General features: G+C 38.8%; 1 protein-coding gene across 15 annotated transcripts in view; it reads right to left on the minus strand.

Annotated features, from left to right (window-relative positions):
- The window catches only part of ERICH2 (glutamate rich 2), a 55,312-nt gene that overhangs the window by 9,157 nt on the left and 20,599 nt on the right, over positions 1–25,556 (minus strand). For 4 of the 15 annotated variants that reach the window (XM_070292264.1, XM_070292263.1, XM_070292259.1 and 1 more), the window contains 3 exons: positions 14,729–14,759; positions 6,485–6,633; positions 2,696–2,880 (listed from right to left, as the gene is read on the minus strand). In XM_070292264.1, the coding sequence (XP_070148365.1) occupies positions 2,696–2,875 (180 nt within the window). In that variant the 5' untranslated portion in view covers positions 2,876–2,880; positions 6,485–6,633; positions 14,729–14,759. Of the gene's footprint in view, positions 1–2,695; positions 2,881–6,484; positions 6,634–11,106; positions 11,192–12,970; positions 12,993–14,142; positions 14,192–14,728; positions 14,760–25,556 lie in introns of those variants that run through there. The other 11 variants (XM_070292261.1, XM_070292260.1, XM_069577296.1 and 8 more) reach the window with 6 other exon arrangements.

Genomic DNA, 25,556 nt, shown 5'->3' on the forward strand with positions numbered 1-25,556 from the left:
TTTTGGAAATTAATTCTTTATCAATTGTTTCCCTTGCTAGGATTTTCTCCCATTCTGAGGGTTGTCTTTGCACCTTATTTGTAGTTTCCTTTGCTGTGCAAAAGCTTTTAAGTTTAATTAGCTTCCACCTATTTATTTTTGTTTTTATTTCCATTACTCTAGAAGGTGGATCATAGAAGATCTTGCTTTATGTCATTGAGTGTTCTGCCTATGTTCTTCTCCAACAGTTTAATAGTTTCTGGTCTTACATTTAGATCTAACCCATTTTGAGTTTATCTTTCTGTATGGTGTTAGGTAGTGATGTAATTTCATTCTTCTGCACGGAGCTGTCCAGTTTTCCTAGCACCACTTATTGAAGAGGCTGTCTTTGCCCCATTGTATATTCTTGCCTCTTTTGTAAAAAATAAGGTACCCATAGGTGTGTGTGTTTATCTCTGGGATCTCTATCTCGTTCCATTGGTCTGTATTTCTGTTTTTGTAACACATATTTTTCTGTGTTATAAACTTCTTATTTATTGGGGTATAGCTGCTTTACAATGTTGTGTTAATTTCTGCTATACAACAAACTGAATCAGTTATAGGTGTACATATGTCCCCTTCCTCTTGGACCTCCCTCCACCTCTTCATCCCCTCCCTCTAGGTCACCACAGAGCACCAAGCTGAGCTCTGTGTGCTATACAGAGGTTCCCACTAGCCATCTGTCTCATACATGGTAGTATGTACATGTCAATTCCAGCCTCCCAATTCATCCCAACCCTCTTTCCTCACCCTGTGCCCACATGTCCGTTCTCTGCATCTGCGTCTTTATTCCTGCCCTGCAAATAGGTTCATTTGTTGTATGTAGGGAATTTACATGCTAAACAAACACATCCTGTCTCCAATTAAACAGCATCTCTGTTTTTACCATCCATTTTTTCTAGATAATTTTATTTTGGGGGGCTGTGCTGGGTTTTTGTTGCTCCATGAGCTTCTCTCTAGTTGTCGTGAGTGGAGGCTACTCTCCAGCTGCAGTGTGAGGGCTTCTCATTGCGATGGCTCCTCCTATTGGCTGGTCACAGGCTCTAGAGAGCACGGGCTTCAGCAGTTGCGGCACGTGGGCTAAGTAATTGCGGCCCATGGACTCCAGAGCACAGGTGCAATAGTTGTGGTGCTCGGGCTTAGTTGCTCTATGGCATGTGGGATCTTCCTAGACCAGGGACTGAACCTGTGTCTCCTGCAACAGCAGGTGGCTTCTTTATCACTGGGCCACCAGGGAAGCCCACAGAGATGTTTGTTTTAAACATCTCCATGTACATAATTTTAGGTTTTTTTTTTTCCCATAAAGGAACATATATATACTTACAAAAACTAAGATTATTCAGTAACTTTAAAAAGTACACCACATATCACGATCATCTTCTCCCCACAGAATTAAACATTATTACATATTTTTTACTTACTTAGGCTCCACAATTGACTAATCTCCCATTATTATTTGGATAGCTTTTATTAAAAAAAAGAACAGTACACTTGGGGGACTGTTCTTGCTTATGTGTGACATTCTGAACCATTTGCATGTACACTAGGCTTACATGTAGGAACTCATTTGGTAAACAAATCAAGAAGGCAATCCTGGCATAGGAAACAGCATTGGCAAAACACAGGAAACAGCAAAAGCATGGAGGCCTGAAACGTCACGTGCAAAAATTGCTCACAAATGTTTACTGATAATTCTATGGAGAACAAAACAGTTTTACCTCACGTGTTGTGGTGTCAGAGTTTAACTTTTATTAATATTACACAACTTCATGTATACAGTAAGAACTTAATAACACTGCATTTTCATTTCCCCCCTTCTCATCCTTTGTATTATCCTTGTCACATGTTTTACTTGTACATAGTGGGTCCCTCGCTTTATCTGGGCTATAATTATACATATGTTAGACCACCCAACAGTCTCCCCAAAGTCTCTGATGTTCCTTTTTTCCCCTATGTGTTTTATTTGAGAAATTTCTAAGGCTGTGTGCTCAAGTTCATGGCTTCTCCTCTGCTGTTCCAATCTGTTAAGTCCCTCTCCGTCCTCCACTCCCTCTCCCTTCTTACACCCTCTGTATGTGTGTGATACACACAGACAATGCTATTTCCCATGCCAGGAGTGCCATTTTGTTTACCAAGTGCATTCCTACATGTTCCTCTTCCTTTGAGATTCTAGGATTCCGTTCTTGTCTCTTCCTCTTAATCCTTCCTTTATCTCCTTGTTTCTCCTGCTTCATTTCTCAATTAGTCCCTTTATCCTCCCTGTTTCCAGAGAATTTTATGAACATCTCTACTGGTACATATTATAAATTACATTAGATAACATAATAAGTGTTTGTTAGTTCTCAAGGGTAAAGACATGTCTTTCTTATTTATCTCTAAATATCCCAAGTAACTAGCATGGTACCCAGTAGGTAGAAAGTTTTTCTAAGAGGTCCTTGAAGAGTTTTATGCCAAAACTTCTCTTATTCATGTTTCTGACTTTGCCAGAATAATCTGAATCACTGCCAGAATATTCTCTCATCTCTACCCTCATGAAAGTAGTAACAAAGATGAGTAACCAGGTAAGCATCTGTGTGTGGGCAAGGATATTTTAACTATTTTTTTAGTCTTCAAGGCTATATACTATTTAGCTATTTTAATATTTTTAAGTTTTTTGAGTTATAGAAGCAAACCTTACTTCTGTCATTAACTCCAATGGGGCGTGAGTATCCTTTTTAGGGTTGCTGTCTTCCTCCTTATCTTCATCACTGGTATCCTCGCCATCATCATCTGTTGATTCAGACAACTTATCATTGATATCCTCAGGGCAATGTCCATTATTTTTCTCCTGCTCTGCAATGACTACATTTTTGCTCATTTCACCTAAAACAATATATATAATTTGGTAAATATTGAAACATATTCATAAATTTACAATGGTCACTCCAAAATTATAATGTAGCAAGTGCACGTTACCAGGTGTTCTCCTGTCCTGGATTTTTTTTTTTCATGACTAAACAGCACTGCAATAAACTTACCTGATTTCCATTTCCCAAAAAAAGGTAATAAAACTGCTAAATGAAAGAGGAAAAAATACAAACTGATAATACTGAGCTGATGTTAATTGTTTGGTGCTTGAAACTGTAATAAATGGAAATAGTTTTGTTTATAAAGAACATAATTTCAAGAAAAAATTAATTCTCTTTTATCCATAGAAATATATTTCTTAAATTGTTCTTATGGGAATATAAATGTAAAATAAAGAGCTTGGGAAGTAAGACTAGAGAGGCTGTAAAGTAATTCTTCCTTGGCAGATAGTCACTGTACGGATACTTAAGAATAAAATTGTCCCTCTCCCTGGACACACACACACACACAAATCAGATATATGTGAAGTATTCTAGATATGACCAGAGGTTATGTAACATCATTAATGATTTTTCTTAATGTCAAGTCATAGATGACTGGAAAATAAAACATAAGCACTACTTTGGCTACCCAGTCAATGTGTGGCACTATACTGAGCCCCACGAACACTATAATGTACAGTCATTGATCTCAAGGTACTCACTCACACTCTAACTGGGGAGTCAGAAACATAATGGATAACTGTAAAACAATATGGCAGTCCAGTGATAAAGATGTGTATGCCAGGTACATGAGAGAACACAGGAAGAAAGGAGAGACCCATTCTGGTCTGAATGGATCAGTTTTTCCAAGGAGAGGGGACAGTATGAACCAGTACAAAAATGTGAGCAGAGCAACACTTTGATGTGCTTATTATGGGTCAAAGTTGAGGCTGAAATGGTGACAGATGTGGCCAGAGGGGTACAAGCTGGATAATGGATTCTTGTGGGCCAGTAGTCTTGGAATTAGAACTTTATCCTAAGAATGAAGGGGCTAGTCATGAAAGATTTAAGTAGAGAAACAAGTATGATCGATTTTTAATTTCTGAAGGAACTCTTGGAAAGCAGGGTAGAAATTGTATTTGAGGGCAGACCAAAAAAAAAAAAAAAAAAAGACAAAAAGAGCAGGGAGAGAGGTGGTTAGGGAAAAAATCACCTTTAAAAAGTCCAGGTAACATTCTGGAAGGGGAGTGAGATGGGGAAACCATAACATCTTTCCGTCTTTTGTCATAACCCTCAGAAAGGCTGCGACAAAATGAAACACCTTCACATTTTCTCAAGGCTTGTAGGAGTCAGAGATGTTTGAAGATTCCAGGATTCTGTATGGATTCGCAGCAGTAACTTTACTGAATAAAACTGTGGAAGAGGAAACTTGCAGATTCCCTCTTACTTTGTTTACTTATCTTGCATTCAGAGGCCCTATGGGCTGTTAAAAAGCCAGCTCAAAATGAATTCTAACAATAGGAATTTTCTAAGCAGTTTTTAGACTGCATTTACTGACAAGTCACAACAGCACTTGCTGTTTGACTACACATATGCCAAAAGACAGCAAAACCTAGAAAATATTATTCTCAGGAACAAAATCCAAAAACGGACTCAATGGTTGTGTATATAAGTGTGTATGTCTTGCTCTTCATCTAAATTAGGGAGACAATCTTACATATTGGTTAAGAAGAAATTTTGTTTCTTGGAGTTCACGAACTAATTAAATTGTCCTTATTCTTAGAAAATACATGTTGACTTAGCGTAAAGGATCATGAGATCTTTGCCCCTTAAGTCAACAGTTGCTTGTATATGAAGAGTTACTGGAGTACTTACACTATTTCTGCTCATTTTCTATAAGCTGAAATATTTTAAAAGAAAACATTAAAAAAAAAGTTCAGGTGAAAAAGATGGTTGATAGTGTACTGTTAAAACAGTGATAAAGAAGGAGAGATATTAGAGAAATATTTAAGAGATAGATATTTTGGAAATTTTAGTAATTCTTATAATACTTTATCCATTTCACCATATGAAAGTAAGCTATACTATTTACTTAGCATCTTTTTTTAATCTACCTTTTTAACTTAGAAATTTTGCTAGATCATAAAAATTATCGGGGGAACTTCCCTGGCTGTTCAGTGGTTAAGATTCCGTACTGCCAATGCAGAGGGCACAGGTTGGAACCCTGGTCTTAGAAAACTAAGATCCCACATGTCATGCAGTATGACCAAAAGATAACAAGTAAATAAAAAATCTTAAAAATTTACCCCCAATTGACAGAGGTATTAATAAAAGATATAACAATCATAGCATATATTATGTCAGGACTCTTCTGAATACTACATATTAAATCATATGATTCTGTCAACATCTCAATGAGATGTGTACTGTTTTTATCCCATTTGTAGATGAAACTGAGAGACAGGAGACAGGTTAAATAACTCGCCCACCTTAACACCACCAATTAAGGTAGATTTGGGAGTCAGTTTGGCTCCAGAGTCCACATTCTTAACCACGTTCTTATTTTTTTTCTAATACACATTAACATATACTACTATTGGAAAAAGTTTGCCCTGTGTTTCCTAAAATTATCTCTTTGGGAAACACTATTGAGCTTGCCAACTCTTTAGCTCTGCAGATGAATTTCACAGTTTCAACCTGAACTTGTGCTACATCATCCCCTGCTTTTAGAATTCTGAGTGTGTGGGAAGTCTTGTGAGATGTCTTCTTTGATGGGAGTGTGGCCATGAGCTACTTTAAACATGTAGAAACACTGGTCTTAGAAGGAAGAAAATAAGGAAATCCAGGAAAGGTTGACAGAAGACAATGTTAAGAAAAATCAGGCTCTCCCCTCTCCAAAGAAAAGGTTGGGAAAACTCCTCATTCTAAGCAAAAGATAACGTCCTCCAAAGAGATACTCAGAGTGTGATGCCTGGGCTATTCAGGCCATCTACCTGTTTCCTTTAGTCTCCGTTGACTCACGACCACTCTAACCTACAGCGTGTACCCAGCCAGTTCACCGACCCAACACGCTGGTGTCATCAGAGATGGTCATAATAGGGAATTAAGAACTTCATGTGATGTCACAGGGACTCATTGAATTCACAAACACTGAGGGTCATGAGAGAGGCTCCCTGATCCCCAGATCGAAGGTAGTCCTCCTGCTGCCATTTACGTTATAGTGCCCGGCCCGACCTGTCTTTGTCTTACTTGTTTGTATTATTATTATTTAATAGTTGGCTATCTATGTGAACCTCATAGGGGCAAGTGTCTTTCCTATTTGATAACTATTATACCCACAGCTTCTAAACAAGTGTCTGGCACTCAGTAAACCACTGTTGAATGACTGAAACTTGTTATTGCTTTCATAGGTATTTCAATCCATTCTAAACTTTAATATTCTATCATTATCATTTTATGTAATATACACCCCTGGATCACACCTGATTGCATATCAGAATCATCCCATACATGAGTTTGAAAAACTACTGATTCCTAAGACTTGCCCCAGACTTACAAGTTGTCAACATCCCAAAGGTCCTAAAGAAGGAAGGCTGAAATAGAAGCTATGGTTACTCAAATAAAATAAATGTTATTACCTGTGCTTGCTTTTAAGAAGGAAGATGACCATAGATTAGATTGTAGATTTGTTTCTATTTCTTTGTTTGAAATACTCTTTGAAGATATTCTATTTTTAGTGTTATTTGAAGAGATTTTATTTTCAATATTTTTTGAAGAGACTTCCTTCCTAGATGTTGAAGTATATAGTTAAAAAATACTTTTCTAGGTTACAGTTCTGTTAAAGGTTCTATATGGGTTTATACACAAACACACATTTAATATAAACATACAGTATATCAATAATAAATAGCTAAAATGCAATATCTTCTTTGTGGAAAAGCATTAAAAATAAGTTTTACTAATGTTTAAAATTCTGTTTCTACCAGGCATTTGTCATCGTGTAATGATTCTTAGAATCTTTTCAGAGTTAACATAGAACATATAAGCAAACCATTATATGAATGTCCCTGGCATATCATTATGATATGGTGAAATAAAACTATTTAAGGAATACTAGACTTTGGGTTTTCTTCTCAAGTCAGTTCTTACCACTGTTAAATGTTTATGCTTAGAGTTCGATGCTATTAACCCAATGTTTATGCTTAGAGTCCAATATGCTTAGAGCTATTAACCCTTGCTCACAATATGAAGTAGCCTGTTTTTTATTAAGTGGCTGAAATAAAGATTAGTTAATTTTCTCCTAAAATCTCACATCAACAGATAATGTATTGAGACAGAGGATTTTTGTATGGTACACTGACAGGTACCCATGCTGGTGGGAAAACAACCCTATGTTCATTTTTTGTCATCTTAAGATCATTTGAGTATGTCTCCTTTACTGAGTTTAAAAAATTCAACTTCTAGTTTGCATGACAAGATATAAAAAGATGTAAAGTATTATTTTTTCCCCCAAAGTTATGATGGCTCTCTTTTATCCCCATTGAAATATGACTCTATAACATTAGTATTTAAGTCAGTGGTTTTGCACAGTGATTTAGCAAATAGGCTAAATAGCTTCTTACATTCCTAATACTATGGAGGGAATGGAACCTTTACTTCCCCAGTATATGCTGCTAGAGCAAAACCCCTCTCTGGTGATGAAAAATACACAGCAAAGAAGATTTACAGTTGTTCTTCTTCTGCCCTCCTTGATTTTCTAATTGTGAAAGGAGACATCAAAGAAGAAGCCCTACATGTGAAAAATTGAGAAGTCACTTAAGTATTCAGTTTCTAGCATGATAGAATCCTATAATGCCAAAGGTCACCACAAATGATTACTGGAATTCATACGCTTTAATATCTGTTCCTTTTATCTATGAAAGGAGGGCTTTTATCTAGATTAGATATGCTGCCTTTTTATTATTACAGAATTTCATTGAATTTAAGAGTATCTATTTCTTTTTTAGAAAAGATTAAACTATAGTTGGTTTACAATACTGTTTCAGGTGTACAGCAAAGTGGTTCAGCTTAATATATGTGTGTGTATGTGTATATATTCTTTTTCGTATTTTTTCCATTAAAGTTTATTACAGGATATTGAATATAGTTCCTTGAGCTATACAGTAAATCCCTGCTGTTTATCTGTTTTATATATAGTAATGTTTATCTGTTAATCCCATACTCCTCCATTTACCCCTTCCCTCTTTCCCCTTTGGCAACCATAAATTTGTTTTCTATGTCTGTGAGTTTGTTTCTGTTTGGTAAATAAGTCCATTTGTATTATATTTTAGATTCCACATATAAGTGATCTCATATGATATTTGTCTTTATGTCTGATTTACTTCACTTAGTATGATAATCTCCAGGTCCAGCCAAAAATACCACCTAATAAGACATATTAATATTTAAGAAAGAAAAAGCATTGCCAGTATAAGATGTCATCAACTGTAAGAAATGTTACAATATAAAGAAAATATGCATGCTTCAGAATCTATGAAATATTATACTTATATATTCACTAAGTTACATCCCTAAAGAGGGGAATTTAGCTAATCTAATTCTGGATATTTGAATAGTATGAAATGCCTTTAATGATTTTAATGACAGAACATGGAGGAAGCCTGAAGATAAAAAGGATATTACTATTTGAAAGCAGTGAACATGCCATAAAAACACATATGAGAAGGGGCCAAATGACCAACAGTAAAATATGAATTCCTCTTCTGCTCACTTTCTTATATACAGTCTTCCTTATACACAGTTTCAAAGAAGAGGCCCAAACTCCAACCTCCTCTTCAACTATAGTCTGTTGACTTCATCTGAGAAAGTGACTTATGGCAACAGTGCCTCTAACCAATTAACATAAACAGATAACCAGTATACTCTAAAAGATCTGTTTTCTTTAAATACAGCTACAGTTGAGGAAAGATTAAAATTATTACTTTTTGGAAGATGGAGAGTATTTAATTTAGTATCTACTAAGGTTAGACAGTCAAGTTAAATATCCCACTGGAACATATGTATGCTAGAGGACAGATAATCCAGGTTTTACAGTTAATTAGTATGTTAAGTACATTAAATGTCCTCAAGTTTCTACTGGAATTAATAATTCTTTAAAGTTCATATTTTAAACTTTGTTTTTAAATTATTTATATTTATCAAATTATTTACATTTATATTTATAGTCAGAGTACCTGAAGAACTATGGACAGAGGTTCGTGACATTATACAGGAGGCAGTGATCAAGACCATGCCCAAGAAAAAGAAATGCAAAAAGGCAAAATGGTTGTCTGAGAAGGCCTTACAAATAGCTGAGAAAAGAAGAGAAGTGAATGGCAAAGGAGAAAAGGAGAGATATACCCATTTCAATGCAGAGTTCCAAAGAACAGCAAGGAGAGATTAGAAAGCCTTCCTCAGTGATCAGTGCAAAGAAATACAGGAAAACAACAGAATGGGAAAGACTAGAGATCTCTTCAAGAAAATCAGAGATACTAAAGGAACATTTCATGCAAAGATGGGCACAATAAAGGACAGAAATGGTATGGACCTAACAGAAACAGAAGATATTAAGAAGAGGTGGCAACAATACACAGAAGAACTATACAAAAAAGATCTTCATGACCCAGATAATCACGATGGTGTGATCACCAACCTAGAGCCAGACATCCTGGAATGTGAAGTCAAGTGGGCCTTAGGAAGCATCACTATGAACAAAGATAGTTTACGTGATAGAATTCCAGTTGAGCTATTTCAAATCCTGAAAGATGATGCTGTGAAAGTGCTGCACTCAGTATGCCAGCAAATTTGGAAAACTCAGCAGTGGCCACAGGACTGCAAAAGGTCAGTTTTCATTCCAATCCCAAAGAAAGGCAATGCCAAAGAATGCTCAACCTACCGCACAATTACACTCATCTCACATGCTAGTAAAGTAATGCTCAAAATTCTCCAAGCCAGGCTTCAACAGTATGTGAACCACGAACTTCCAGATATTCAAGCTGGATTTAGAAATGGCAAAGGAACCACAGATTAAATTACCAAAATTGAAATCATCAAAAAAGCAAGAGAGTTCCAGAAAAACATCTACTTCTGCTTTATTGACTATCCCAAAGTCTTTGACTGTGTGGATCACCATAAACTGTAGAAAATTCTGAAAGAGATGGGAATACCAGACCACCTGACCTCCCTCCTGAGAAATCTGTATGCAGGTCAAGAAGCAACAGTTAGAACTGGACATGGAACAACAGACTGGTTGGTTCCAAATCGGGAAAGGAGTACGTCAAGGCTCTATATTGTCACCCTGCTTATTTAACTTATATGCAGAGTACATCATGAGAAATGCTGGGCTGGATGAAGCACAAGCTGGAATCAAGATTGCTGGGAGAAATATCAATAACCTCAGATATGCAGATGACACCACCCTTATGGCAGAAAATGAAGAAGAACTAAAGAGCCTCTTGATGAAAGTGAAAGAAGAGCGTGAAAAAGTTGGCTTAAAGCTTAACATTCAGAAAACTAAGATCATGGCATCTGGTCCTGTCACTTCATGGGAAATAGATGGGGAAACAGTGACAGACTTTATTTTTTTGAGCTCCAAAATCACTGCAGATGGTGACTGCAGTCTTGAAATTAAAAGATGCTTGCTCCTTGGAAGAAAAGTTATGACCAACCTAGACAGCATATTAAAAAGCATAGACATTACTTTGCCAACAAAGGTCCATCCAGTCAAAGCTATGGTTTTTCCAGTAGTCATGTATGGATGTGAGAGTTGGACTATAAAGAAAGCTGAGAGCTGAAGAATTGATGCTTTTGAACTGTGGTGTTGGAGAAGACTCTTGAGAGTCCCCTGGACTGCAAGGAGATCCAACCAGTCCATCCTAAAGGAAATCAGTCCTGAATATTTATTGGAGGGACTGATGCTGAAGCTGAAACTCCAATACTTTGGCCACCTGATGTGCAGAGCTGACTCATTTGAAAAGACCTTGATGCTTGGAAAGATTGAAAGTGGGAGGAGAAGGGGATGACAGAGGATGAGATGGTTGGATGGCATCACTGACTCAATGGACATGAGTATGAATAAGCTCTGGGAGTTGGTGATGGATAGGGAGGCCTGGTATCTGCAGTCCACGGGGTCACAAAGAGTCAGACACAACTGAGTGACTGAAACGAACTGAACTGATATTTATCAAACATGAGCCTAAAAACAAAATTAATTTAAACTTACTTTTCTGAGACTGTCTTTGCTATATTTAGAGAGACTTGCAAAAGTCAGGGAGGTATAAATTTTGCTTGCCAATCTTGGTCTGTGTCTAAAGAGGCATTTACTTAAAGAGTAAAAATGGGGGAAAAAAAGTAAAAATGGGAATAAAAATTGTGTCATACATTTTATAAGAGATAAAATGATTATAGAATAACCTATAAATACTATTTTATCAACCTCAAAAAGTTGAGTTCTGTGGGATTCCTTTAGCCATTTTCCCCACACATCTATGAACTTGAAAGCTTGACCAAATAACCCAACAGATCGAAGGTCCAACATCTGTAAGACTTTACCCAGCATTAAAGATACACTTTATTTTTACTGCTGAAAGTGGTTTGTTAATTAAGGGCCATTTGTTGGGTAGACAAAATCTCTGACACACGGGATCCATGAGGAAAAAAAGGAAATGAGTTATTTGGCCTTTATGTACAGAGAACTGTGAAACTCCTGGTTTATGAAAGTTCACACACTGCTTGTGGCTCAGATTAGAATTGAGAATCAATCAGAAGATTAAGGCAAAGAACTGATGGGGAAAGAAAACGCTTAGATTTCCCTAATCCAACCTGGATAGAACCTTTCAGGAAATTCCACTTGCCAGTCAGACCGTGAAGCTGGAAGGAGGGTGGGGAGTGGAATGCAGGCTACGCTGAGAAAATCCATCAACTCTGTGGGTCAGTCACACTGTTGCTCAGCAAAGGTCCCCCATGGTTTTCTGTGTTCCTACTTGATCTTTTACTTTTTTTTCCCCCCAGAACTGGCTCTGTTTACCTTCAACTCTCAGTGAGACTGGGCTTCCCTTGTGGCTCAGATGGTAAAGAATCTGCTTGGTGAGGTTGCTGAGTTCCAAAGTCATGCACCTATGAAGCTTACTGGCTATCAACCTATCCCTCCTGCTGCTGCTGCTGCTAAGTCGCTTCAGTCGTGTCCAGCTCTATGCGACCCCATAGACTGGACTATGCAGCCCACCAGGCTCCACCGCCTCTGGGATTCTCCAGGCAAGAACACTGGAGTGGGTTGCCATTTCCTTCTCCAATGCAGGAAAGTGAAAAGTGAAAGTGAAGGCGCTCAGTCGTGTCCGACTCTTAGCGACCCCATGGACTGCAGCGCACCAGGCCCCTCCATCCATGAGATTTTCCAGGCAGGAGTACTGGAGTGGGGTGCCAATCCCTCCTTCTACCCTACTCCAAATAATAACCAAACTAAACCCAAACTCTTCTCTACAAGTGAAGTGAACAGAACATGATCATACTGCTCTTGCAAAAAGTAGTGTGATAACCAGATGCAATTAATGAGATCAAGAGAACTGGCAGCCACTTGGGCTTTCCAGGTGGCACAGCACTATAGAATCCTCCTGGCAATGCAGGGGATGTGGGTTTGATCCCTGGGGTCGGGAAGAGCCTGTTGGGTAGGAAATGGCAACCCACTCCAGAATTCTTGCCTGAAAAATTCCAGGACAGAGGAGCCTGGTGGGCTCCAGTCCATGGGGCTGCGAAGAGCCAGACACTAGAGCACACACGCACACTGCTTTTCTGTCTTGGCCCAGACTGCATCTGATTTAGCCCTGGGGCTTAACGACCTCAGGATACGGGTGACCCCTTGCTCCAGTTCCAGCACTGCTTATCACAGTCTATGAACACTGGGGTTCATAGACACGATATTTACTTTCATTAATAGCTACTAACTCTCATTATTATTAAAGTTATATCATATTTCCCCCAAAGACTACTAAAATTCTCTTAGATTTTTTTATTTAAATATTTTTAACCATGTTAATAGGATACATAATATATAATTACATTTAGATTAATATAGTTAATGGGGCATTTACCTTTTCCTTGTTGTCCATAACATTTACTCTGAAATAAGCACAGATTCTGTCATTGATCTGTAATTTATTACCTTCTCTTTAATATAAAAACACGTATTTACTACACAATTTGCAAAAGTCAAAGCGAACCCTAATTTTAATTTTCAGCTTTGACAGTATATAAGTTAAAACATATGTTGTATAAGGTATATTTTTCCCAGCCAATAATATTCAGGATAATTCAAAATAATTTTGATTTGAATAGAATTCTACTAGAAGCACACTATCAATTTGTCAATAATTGAACCTTATGAATGTGTTTTATGATCAACTTTCAAAATGCAATTTTTCATGGAATAAATAATTGATTTTTTTTCAGTAGATAGATGATTATGTCAGGAAGGACTCTGATGGTTTATCAGAATCAGTGCCTTGAACAAAGCAGGTACTTAATATTTAGCTACTAAATTGAAATTGGACTATGATTCTTTCAACACTGATCTCTTCAACTAGTTGGGGTGATTATTTTCCTTATTTAGTAGTAATTGTTCTTCTCATAGTAAATAAAAATCTGATTTTAAGGTAAATTTTCCTTTAAAATGATATTCTCAAAGAAACGAGCAAGTATCAAAGTGAAACAAGAATGAGCAATGAAAGTTATATAAGTAAAATACAGAATACTTGGTGTCTAAGCAGTTGAGAAGTAGGTTTGAATATTATCTATACCCCTACATTTTTATCAAAATTCATTTTTCATTTTAAGTGTCCTCTTATCTAAGAAACAGTTGCTTTGACTGAAGCAAAAGCCAAGTGCTAATCCATGCATTTCTGGCCTTTCAAATTTAATTGGGTGACAAATGATTGCATTATCTACTTCTAATTGCTTGAAAGGCATGATAGATCAGATGCTCAACAAGAGACATCTTCTTACTCTGACATTCCTTCATTTGGTTCAATCATCACTTTTTCTGAAAGGGAAGAAAAAAAATTCAACCCAGTATTTTATCAATAGCGATGTTCTTAATAGAAATTCCTGACTGGCAAATATTTAGGCATTGTTTGAGTGACAGGCAGTATAATAAAGGATTTAATTGCTAACTCAACCACACTCAACCATTCCTATAGACTATCTTCTTAATATTTAGGACAAAAGGGTGATCAAATATATTCTTTTAAAGTAATAAATCATTTACCCTTTGGATCAAACACTAGCAATCTGCCATTCTGTCTATCTTTTGGTGCCTATGAGAGAAGCAGAAATAAAAACTAGCATTATCAATATTATTTTAGCTTGAGGTACTTGAATAATTTATTCACAGCCTTTATATGAACATTTTTATTATCTAGGCTAAATACAGGGGGCTTCCTGATAGCTCAGTTGGTAAAGAATCCACCTGCAATGCAGGAGACCCCGGTTTGATTCCTGGGTCAGGAAGATCCATCCACTGGAGAAGGGATAGGCTACCCACTCCAGTATTCTTGGGCTTCCCTTGTGGCTCAGCTGGTTAAGAATCTGCCTGCAATGTGGGAGACCTGGGTTTGATCCCTGGGTTGGGAAGATCTCCTGGAGAAGGGAAAGGCTACCCATTCCAGTATTCTGGCCTGGAGTATTCCACGGACTGTATAGTCCATGGGGTTGCAAAGAGTAAGACATGACTAAGTGACTTTCACTTTCAGGCTAAAATATAATTTTATACTAAAGTCAATTATTCCAAAACTATATAAATTGATGGTAAGAAAGAACTAAAGCATTCTAAAAATTAGTTTATATTCTCTTACCTTTACAGCATCTGTCCTGTCTAGATGATTCCTGGAAAACACCAAAATATTTACTCTGTAAGTTTAAACATTTTTATAAACTTGGAATATAAATAAAATAGAATGCACAACTCAGTCTGTCAGCAGGGCAGTAAGCATGTATTTTGGTATTGTTTTTAGTAGCATATTTTCATACTAAGTGAAAAACATTATTCCTCTGGATTATGAAATCTGATTTTAAAAAAGCAGAAAGAAATTAAAGCTTCCTTTTCCCACTTTACCTTGAAGTGAAGTGAAAGTTGCTCAGTCATGTCTGACTCTTTGGAACCCCATGGACTATACAATCCATGGAATTCTCCAGGCCAGATTACTGGAGTAGGTTCCTTTCTCCAGGGGATCTTCCCAACCCAGGGATTGAACCCAGGTCTCCTGCATTGTAGGCAGATTCTTTACCAGCTGAGCCACAAGGGAAGCCCAAGAATACTGGAGTGGGTAGCCTATCCCTTCTCCAGTGGATCTTTCCGACCCAGGAATCAGACCGGGGTCTCCTGCATTGCAGGCAGATTCTTTACCAACTGAGCTATCAAGGAAGCTCTGGAGTTTATGTAAAAAAGAGCAAAAGGGATAATTTTGCAAGTTAGAAAAGTGATGTGCTAAATTAGCCTCTAATTATGTTACCTTTTGGTTTTATGTAACTCGGACTCTAGATCTGGATCCAAATATTGTTATGATACAGCAAGTTAAGGGTATCATGTTCCTACTCAGTTGACCCCAGAAACCACAAATTCAGTGTGGCATGTGTTTACAACACTGCTTTCCTTTCCCACTTTAACAAAGAACAACATGTAAACCAAACTACCTGCTACACTCTAGTTCATCTGTGTTATGAAAAACACCTTTATAGATGTATATTAGCCAGAACAAGAAGTTTTTCAATATTTCAAGATGCAGTATTTTTAGTAAAATATTTCAAAAAACACATTTAGAAATAAACCTTTGATTTTATCCAAAGATACAGTTTAAAATATAATTCTTACCTGATAAAAGTTCCCTTATGAGTTTATCAATACTTACAAGTTACAATGTTTTCTCTTGGAATGTTTTATCTTTTTAAAATTAGCCTATGTAGACTGATTTTCCTATAACTTAGGTCTTAATATATCTCAATAAATTTCATTCTAATTGTAAAGAGAAAAATCAACTTTTAAGTTTTTTTAAATTCACTTGCCCTTTCCTCCCCAACAGTCCCCATATTCCAAGCCAGACTTCAAAAATTATTAGTAGTAATATCTAGGGATTTCTGGAACATAAAATTCAGGACCAAAACTGTAGACTATAAAAAGAGAAGCTCCATTATTTTGCATTAAGTTTTCCTCTTTTTAAATGTGTCTTCCTCACACTTATTTGCACTTGCAATAATATACTTTTGCCTTAGGCACTGTTTTCTGGAGAACCTTGATCAAGCCAGACATTATATATGTTATTAATTTGATTAGTCCTCTGAGAAGCTCACAGAGAGAGCCAAAGGATCTCAGAAAAGCAAGACATCTTTTTGGGAAAACAGTTGTAGGAGACCAAGCTCTAGGATGAATGAAAGATTCTACTCTTGATTCTCTACAGCAGTGGAGCTCTGAAGCCAAAACAATGCAATAATGAACCAAGAAAGATCTTAGCAAAAGAAATCTAAGGTGACCTCTCCTGACAGGTACCTACATGCCACAGATTCCCCCATCCTGTGGGTGCCCATGTGTCTGGGTCTTCCTATTGTATTTAGAGCTTTCCTTTCCCATATTAAAAAGCAGAGACAATACTTTGTCAACAAAAGTCCGTCTAGTCAAGGCTATGGTTTTTCCAGTGGTCATGTATGGATGTGAGAGTTGGACTATAAAGAAAGCTGAGTGCTGAAGAATTGATGCTTTTGAACTGTGGTGTTGGAGAAGACTCTTGAGAGTCCCTTGGACTGGCAAGGAGATCCAGCCAGTCCATCCTAAAGGAGATCAGTCCTGGGTGTTCATTGGAAGGACTGATGTTGAAGCTGAAATTCCAATACTTTGGCCACCTGATGCGAAGAGCTGACTCATTTGAAAAGACCCTGATGCTGGGAAAGATTGAGGACAGGAGGAGAAGGGGACGACAGAGGGTGAGATGACTGGATGACATCATCGACTCAATGGACATGGGTTTGGGTGGACTCCCGGAGTTGGTGACGGACAGGGAGGCCTGGTGTGCCGTGGTTCATGGGGTCGCAAAGAGTTGGACACGACTGAACTGAACTTTCCCTTCTAGCTCTAAGGTCTTTATGGATTGCTACTTCCATCCTTTACCTGGACAAAACATCAGTGCACATAATTCACTTTCCATTTTCACCTGGAAAAGAAAGACCTCGGATGTGCAGATCCCAGCCCTTGATTGAAACCCAGTCTCTGCTAGGTCTGGCTTTATCATTACCTAGGAAATGTTCACTTAATTTCCTTTCATAAAACTGAACAAATCTTTGGGAGGCAGTAAGAGGTACTACTCAAGAGTTGGGGCTCTTCGGAAATAAACTCATACACCTATGGTCAATTAATCTACAACAAATGAGGCAAGACTACATTATGCAGAAAAGACAGTCTCTTCAGCAAGTGGTGTTGGGAAAGCGTGACACACCTGCATGTAAATCAATGAAATGAACATTCCCTCATGCCAAATATGCAAAGAAACTCAAACAGGTTCAAAGATCTAAGTTTAAGATGTGACACCAAAAAACTCCTAAAAGAACGCAGGCAAAACATTCTCGGACATAAACCACAGCCACATTTTCTAGGATCAGTCTCACAAGGCAAAAAACAAAAACAAAAACAAAAACAAACAAATGGGAACTAATCAAACCTAAAAGCTTTTGCACAGCAAGGGAAATCATCAGTTCAGTTCAGTTCAGTTGCTCAGTCGTGTCCAACTCTTTGCGACCCCATGAATCGCAGTACTCCAGGCCTCCCTGTCCATCACCAACTCCCAGAGTTCACTCAGACTTGCGTCCATTGAGTCAGTGATGCCATCCAGCCATCTCATCCTCTGTCGTCCCCTTCTCCTCCTGCCCCCAATCTCTCCTAGCATCAGAGTCTTTTCCAGTGAGTCAATTCTTCGCATGAGGTACCCAAAGTACTGGAGTTTCAGCTTTAGCATCATTCCTTCCAAAGAAATCCCAGGGCTGATCTCCTTCAGAATGGACTGGTTGGATCCCCTTGCAGTCCAAGGGACTCTCTAGAGTCTTCTCCAACACCACAGTTCAAAAGTATCAGTTCTTCAGCACTCAGCCTTCTTCACAGTCCAACTCTCACATGCATACATGACTACTGGAAAAACCATAGCCTTGACTAGACGGACCTTAGTCGGCAAAGTAATGTCTCTGCTTTTGAATATACCATCTAGGTTGGTCATAACTTTTCTTCCAAGGAGTAAGCGTCTTTTAATTTCATGGCTGCAGTCACCATCTGCAGTGATTTTGGAGCCCCCAAAAATAAAGTCTGACACTGTTTCCACTGTTTCCCCATCTATTTGCCATGAAGTGATGGGACCAGATGCCATGATATTTGTTTTCTGAATGTTGAGCTTTAAGCCCACTTTTTCACTCTCCTCTTTCACTTTCTTCAAGAGGCTCTTTAGTTTTTCTTCACTTTCTGCCATAAGGGTGGTGTCATCTGCATATCTGAGGTTATTGATATTTCTCCCGGCAATCTTGATTCCCGCTTGTGTTTCTTCCAGCCCAGCATTTCTCATGATGTACTCTGCATATAAGTTAAATAAGCAGGGTGACAACATACAGCCTTGATGTACTACTTTTCCTATTTGGAACCAGTCTTGCTGTTCCATGTCCAGTTCTAACTGTTGCTTCCTGACCTGCATACAGATTTCTCAAGAGGCAGGTCAGGTGGTCTGGTATTCCCATCTCTTGAAGAATTTTCCACAGTTTAATGTGATTCACACAGTCAAAGGCTTTGGCATAGTCAATGAAGCAGAACAGGAGAAAATGTTTGCAAACAATGTAACTGACAAGGGATTAATCTCCAAATATACAAACAGTGCATGCACCTCAATACCAAAAATCAAATAACCCAATCAAGAAATGGATGGAACATCTAAACAGACATTTCTCCAAAGAAGACACACAGATGGCCAAATACCACATGAAAAGATGCTCAACATCACTAATTATTAGAGAAATACAAATCAAAACTACAATGAGGATCACCTCACATGGGTCAAAATGGCTGTCATCAAAAAGTCTACAAACAATACATGCGGAGAGGGTGTGGAGAATAGGGAACCCTCCTACACTGCTGGTTGGAATGCAAATTGGCACAGCAACTATGGAGAACATTAAGGAGGTTCCTTAAAAAACTAAAAATAGAACTATCATATGACCCAGCAATTCCACTCCTAGGCGTATACCCAGAGAAAACCATAATTCCAAAAGATACATGCAGAGAAGGAAATGGCAACCTGTCCAGTATCCTTGCCTGGGAAATTCTGTGGACAGAGGAGCCTGGCAGGCTGCAGGCCACCAGGCTGCAAGAAATCGGACATGACTGAACAGGCACTACTACTCCTATTCTGTCTCTGACAGCCTTCTAGACGTGATCCCAGCACAACAGGCAGATGTCACCCCTACTGATTGCTAAGCCTACCTGAAGCTCCAACTTCAGTCAGGAGTGGCTACCCAGGAGTACACTGGGAGGCCCTTCAAGTTGCTAAACGGACTCTCCGGTGCACGCCCTAGGGTCTTTGTTCATCTACAGAACGGTACAGAATCTGTGCGCAGGGGGCATTCCGTCAAACACTGGGGCGCCACTAAGATGCCGTGGGTAAAAAGGATGAAGGACGCCTGATACAAAATGGAGTCAGGAAGCCACACGGGGGGGTCCTCATGCATCCCCACTGGTCTCAATATTCACTATCAGCAGGAAGAAAGACGATTTCACACACCTTAGCAACAGCAAACTGCCCACCACTTGGTGCCCACAAGAAACCGCCACAACTCTGAATTCCCATTTTCCTCCAGTGAGCTTTGGTTCAAAACAACCCTCCCCAGCTTCCTCCCAGAACCTAATAAAAGCCAGCTTCCAAAAAAACATACATGCACCCCAATATTCACTGCAGTACTATAGTCAGGACATGGAAGCAACTTAAATGTCCACCAACAGAGGAATGGATAAAGAAGATGTGCTACATACATACAATGGAATATTAGTCATAAAAGAGAATAAAACCATGCCATTGGTAGCAACACAGATGGACCTAGAGATTGCCATTCCGAGTGAAGTAAGTCAGGCATGGAAAGACAAATATCATATAATACCACTTATAAGTGATATCCAAAAAAAAAAAAAAAAAAGAGGGCACAGATGAGCTTATTTATAAAACAGAAGTACAGTCACAAATGTAGCAAACAAACTTATGGTTACCAAAAGACAACGGAGGGGAGGGATACATTGGGAGATTGGGACTGATCTATATATACTACTATATATACATAGATAACTAATAAGAATCTGCTATATAGCATATGGAATTCTCAGTACTCTAACACCCCTTATGAGACAAGAATCTAAACAAGAGTGGATACATGTATGTACATAACTGATTCACTTTGTTGTATACTTGAAAGCAACACAACATTGTAAATAAACTATACTTCAATAAAAAATTGTTTTAAATGGGCAGAAGAGCTAAATAGGCATTTCTCCAAAGAAGACATGCAGATGACGAATGGGCACATGAAAAGATGCTTAAAATCACTAATTATTAGAGAAATACAAGTCAAAACCACAATGAAGTTCTACTTCATATTGGTCAGAATGGCTCTCATGAAAAAATCTACCAATAATAAATGCTGCAGAGAGTGTGAAGAAAAAGGAACCCTCCTACACTGTGGTGGGGATGTAAACTGGTGCAGGCACTATGGAAAACAGTACGGAGGGTCCTTAAAAAACTAAAAATAGAGTTATCATATGATCCAGCAGTCCCACTCCTGGGTATATATCAAGGAGAAACTCTAATTTAAAAAGATACATGAACTCCAATGTTCATAGAAGCACTGTTTACAAAAGCCAAGACATGGAAGCAATCGAAATGTTTATCAACAGATGAATAATGAAGATGTGCTACATATATACAATGGAATATATTACCACTCAGTCATAAAAAATGAAATAATGTCGTTTGCAGCAACATGGACGGACATAGAGATAATCATACTAAGTGAAGTCAGGCAGACAAAGATACATCAGATGGTATCACTTACATGTGGACTCTAAAAACATGACAAAAGCGAACTTATTTACAAAACAGAAAGAGACTCACAGACACAGAAAACAAACACGGCTACCAAAGGGGAAAGCAGAGGGTAGGATAAATTAGGAGTTTGGGATTAGCAGATACAAACTTCTATACATAAACAGTAAAGCCCTACTCTAGCATAGGGAACTGTATTCAGTATTTTATAACAAACCATAATGAAACAGAATATGAAAAAGTACACTGTATGTACGTGTATGTGTGTATATATATATCTGAGTCACTTTGCTGACACCAGAAACTAACACAACATTGTAAGTTAACTATATGTCAAATAAAAAATAAAGTTGGGCTCTTGAGTAAAGACACTGGGTTCATATTCCATTCTGCCACTTCCCATGGAAGCCTGGGTGAGTTAAAACTTCTGTAGGCCTCAGTTCCTCCATCTGTAAAGCAGGGGTCACAACGGTGCCAACTTCATTGGCTCACTATAAGCATTAAGTAGGATGATCTGGGTAATGGGTTTAGTACAGTGGCTGGCACATAGGAGGGACATGGTAGAAGCAACTTGATGTTTCATCCAAAGGAAAAACTGAGATGATGTCTTAAGGGGCTGATTAAGATTGCTTAGGGAAACAAAAAGCAGGCTTTGTTGTGATTGAGACAAGCAGGCTAGCTCTAAGGACTTTTAATTAATTAATCAATCACATAAGCCCTAAAGTAGTGATACTTGCTTAGAAAGATCACTGACTCCAGGGAAAAAGCAGAGTAATTGAGAACACAGGTAAACTTAAAGCAAAGACTGATAATTTGTCAGAAAAAGGTACAGCCATCACATAAGTATGTATTTTTCAAATGTACTTAATGTCTCTTAGCTGTAAGAGCCTGAACTCCCAGTTGCAAGTTCCAGAAATCATGCTCAAGGTAGCTTAGGCACAAACAGGGAAGACCTGTCTCATAGAATCCAAGAGTTGAATACATAAGCTGTGTGGAATCAGGACACAGTGGCTACAGCTGTGGTCATGAGAGTGTGGCGCTCAAAGTAGGGACTTTCCCTTGCTCATCTCTCCTTCTCCTTTCACATGGGTTTCATTCTTCTCTCGCTCAATGTAGACAGATTTTCTACACATGATGCAAAACATAGCTCCCAGCAATTCTTAGGTTTTATCAGATACAGCCCTAGCTTTTAAGGAAAAATTGTCTGTCAACAACCAAAACCCCAGTCAACAACTCGGTTAATTCAGCTAGTTTTTTGGGCTACAAAGAACAGATAAATTTAAACTATTTAAGAAAAAAAATCTCTAGTACTTAATATACTCCATGTCACAGAAATTGGTCCTCGGTAAATATTTTAGTTCAGTTTAGTCGCTCAGTCATGTCCGACTCTTTGCAACCCCATGAATCGCAGCACGCCAGGCCTCCCTGTCCATCACCAACTCCAGGAGTTCACTCAGATTCACGTCCATCGAGTCAGTGATGCCATCTTATTAAATGAATAGAATAAGAAGAAATGCAACAAGTGAAGTGAAAGTGAAAGTTGCCCAGTCATGTCCAACTCTTTGTGACCCCATGGAATATACATGGGGTCCGTGGAGTTCTCCAGGCCAAAATACTGGAGTGGGTACTTTTTCCCATCTCCAGGGGATTTTCCCATCCCAGAGGTCGAACCTAGATCTCCCGCATTGTTGATGGATTCTTTACTAGCTGAGCCACAAGGGAACCCCAAGAATACTGGAGTGGGTATAGTCTATCCCTTCTCCAGGGGATCTTCCTGACCCAAGAATTGAACCAAGATCCCCTGCATTGCAGGTGGATTTTTTACCAACTATCAGAGCTATTAGGGAAGCAACAACAGAGTAAAGGAAAAGAACATATTAAACTAGAGCTTTGCAATATGGTAGCCACTCACCATATGTGGCAACTGAGCACTTAAAACGCAATTAGTTAGATTTGAGAAATGCACCTCAGATTATAAAGACTTAGTACTGGACTTCTTTGGTGGTAAAGTGGGTAAGAACCATCTGCTAATGCAGGAGACACAGTTTTGATCCTTGGTCTGAGAAGAGTTCACACGCCACGAAGCAACTGAGCTCATGAGCCACAACTAGACTCCACGCTCTAGAGCCTGAGGGCTGCAACTACTGAAGCCCTCGTGCGTAGAGCCTACGCTCTGCGGCAAGGGACGCCACCAGTGAGAAGCCCATGTACTGCAGGCAGAGAAAGCCTGCGGGCAGCCATGACAGTCCAGCACAGTGAAAAATAAATAATAAGAAAACCTTAAAAGAGTACCAAAAAAAGGTAAAACATCCCATTTTTTTTGCAATAAAAAATTGAAAGATATATATATTCTTCATCCTACATGTGTAGTTATTTCATCCTTTTGTGCTATTTGTGTTTATAAATTATCTTTTATTCAAACAGGCAAAGGGAGAGCTATAGGTAGACAGCTACATGTTCAGGTCCTGAAATTGTGAGGAGGAGAGACAGCTAATTAAGCACCATCCTTGAGGATGGATGGGTTTCCTTGTGCTTTGGGCTTCCCTTGTGGTTCAGCTGGTAAAGAATCCGCCTGCAATGTGGGAGGCCTGGGCTTGATTCCTGGGTTGGGAAGATCTTCTGGAGAAGGAAAAAGCTACGCACTCCAGTATTCTGGCCTGGAGAATTCCATGGACTATACAGTCCATGGGGTTGCAAAGAGTCGGACACAACTCAGCGTCTTTCACTTCCATCCTAGAGGAGCTTAACGGGGAAAGCGGGCAGGCGAGGGTAATATTTCACTGCCAAGTCTCAAGCGTGTTTAAAATGATTTCAGTGATCACCTTTCACTTACATTCATATTTAAAGGTGACTACCTATAAATTTTATATATTACCTTTACAGCATAATACAGCACAAGGAATTCAGACTCTGAAGTCAGATTGCCTATGTTCAAATTCCAGCAAATTGTGTGATCTTGAGCAAGTACCTTAATCCCTGTATGATTCACTCTCCTCAAGTGTAAAATGACAAAAATACTGAAAGGGACAGGGTGAGTAAATAGTTAATCCCACTAGGGGATTGTAAATAAAGAAGTATGGGAGACTCCTGTAAGTTAATGATCACTCAAGAAAGCAGGTTTGCTTAGCAACAAAACCACATAACAGAAGCATGAGACATGTCCCAAAACAATAAAACAACGGTGGAATGAGACCCACATTCTTCTGCACAGTGAGCTCAGCAAGTGAATGAGTCCTAGGACATATTCTTCTGCATGCAGAGAAAACAAAAATATAAGGAAAAGGTGACATAATAAAATGATGATTATGAGATATGCCATATGTTAGCATAGGTGGTCCTAGAGGTAAAGAACCTGCCTGCCAGTGCAGGAGATGTAAGTGACATGGATTCAACCCCTGGGTTGGGAAGATCCTCTGGAGGAGGGTACGACACCCCACTCCAGTATTCTTGCCTGGAGAATCTCATGGACAGAGGAACCTGGTAGGCTACGGTCGCTAGGGTCACACAGAGCCAGACACAACTGAGGCGACTTAGCACAGCACAGCACACCACTTTTTGCTCATTTCCACTGCACCATGACAATCCCAATTTGACCACATAGGGACAAAAAAACTCCCCTGCCAGATGTGGAGGAGGAACTGATGCTGGAAGCCTGATTTCTACTCAAGAACGAGGAAGAAGGTGGTCGTCTTTCCCTCTCCACTTTTCCTTTGACTATAAAACTGTAGACTACTTAGCTCTGGCTGTGGTGCCCTCTCCAACTTGTCACCCTCAGAAGCATCCTATTCTGATAAGTCACTTCTTATCTATTACTTTGTCTCTTGCTGAATTCTTTCTGTGTTGAGATATAAAGAACTGGAGTTCCTTGAAGCCTCCAAGATGCCACCCAGCAGTTTCAATATTACCTGCTTTACAGAGCACTTTGAGGATTAGTATAAGTAGCTCACAGTAAATAACAACAGCACCTATCTGCTCCTATAATTCTAACCACTCCAACTATTCCTCCTCTTATTGTTATTACTACCTACAGCCTAGCAAAGACAGCCCTGAAGCTGACCTCTGACTTAAGAGTTCTAAGTGCACAACTGAGCCTGGACAGGGCAATGAAGGGGGAGAAAACCGTTGCAGATTGAGCCCAAATGGTGGGGGTGTGTGTGGGTGGGTGGGTGTGTGTGTGTGTAGCTTCAAAAAAAAAATTAACATGGAGGATTTGGGTAACATTTGCAAACTAACATTTGCATTTAGTTTTAGGAGACTGAAACAAATCAAAAGACAATTTAAGTTTCTTTCTCTATTTTTAAGAAACAACTTTCAGGACTCTTGGGGGTAAAAACAGATTCGTCCATTTCACTTATGCCCTCTGGGAAGTCAGACTATTTATAATTTACTCCAGGTGTTAATTTAAAACGCTACCAGGGCACAGTGTAGTTTGAACAGGAGCTCGATTTTGAAAGTTTCAAGTCAATCTGATTATCTCACAGAAAGCGGGAGACTGGATCTTAGAAGTGAAGTGAAGTCGCTCAGTTGTGTCCGACTCTTTGTTTCCCCATAGACTGGGGCCTACCAGGCTCCTCTG

This window comes from Ovis canadensis, chromosome 2 (assembly GCF_042477335.2).
Source record: "Ovis canadensis isolate MfBH-ARS-UI-01 breed Bighorn chromosome 2, ARS-UI_OviCan_v2, whole genome shotgun sequence".
NCBI lineage: Eukaryota > Metazoa > Chordata > Mammalia > Artiodactyla > Bovidae > Ovis > Ovis canadensis.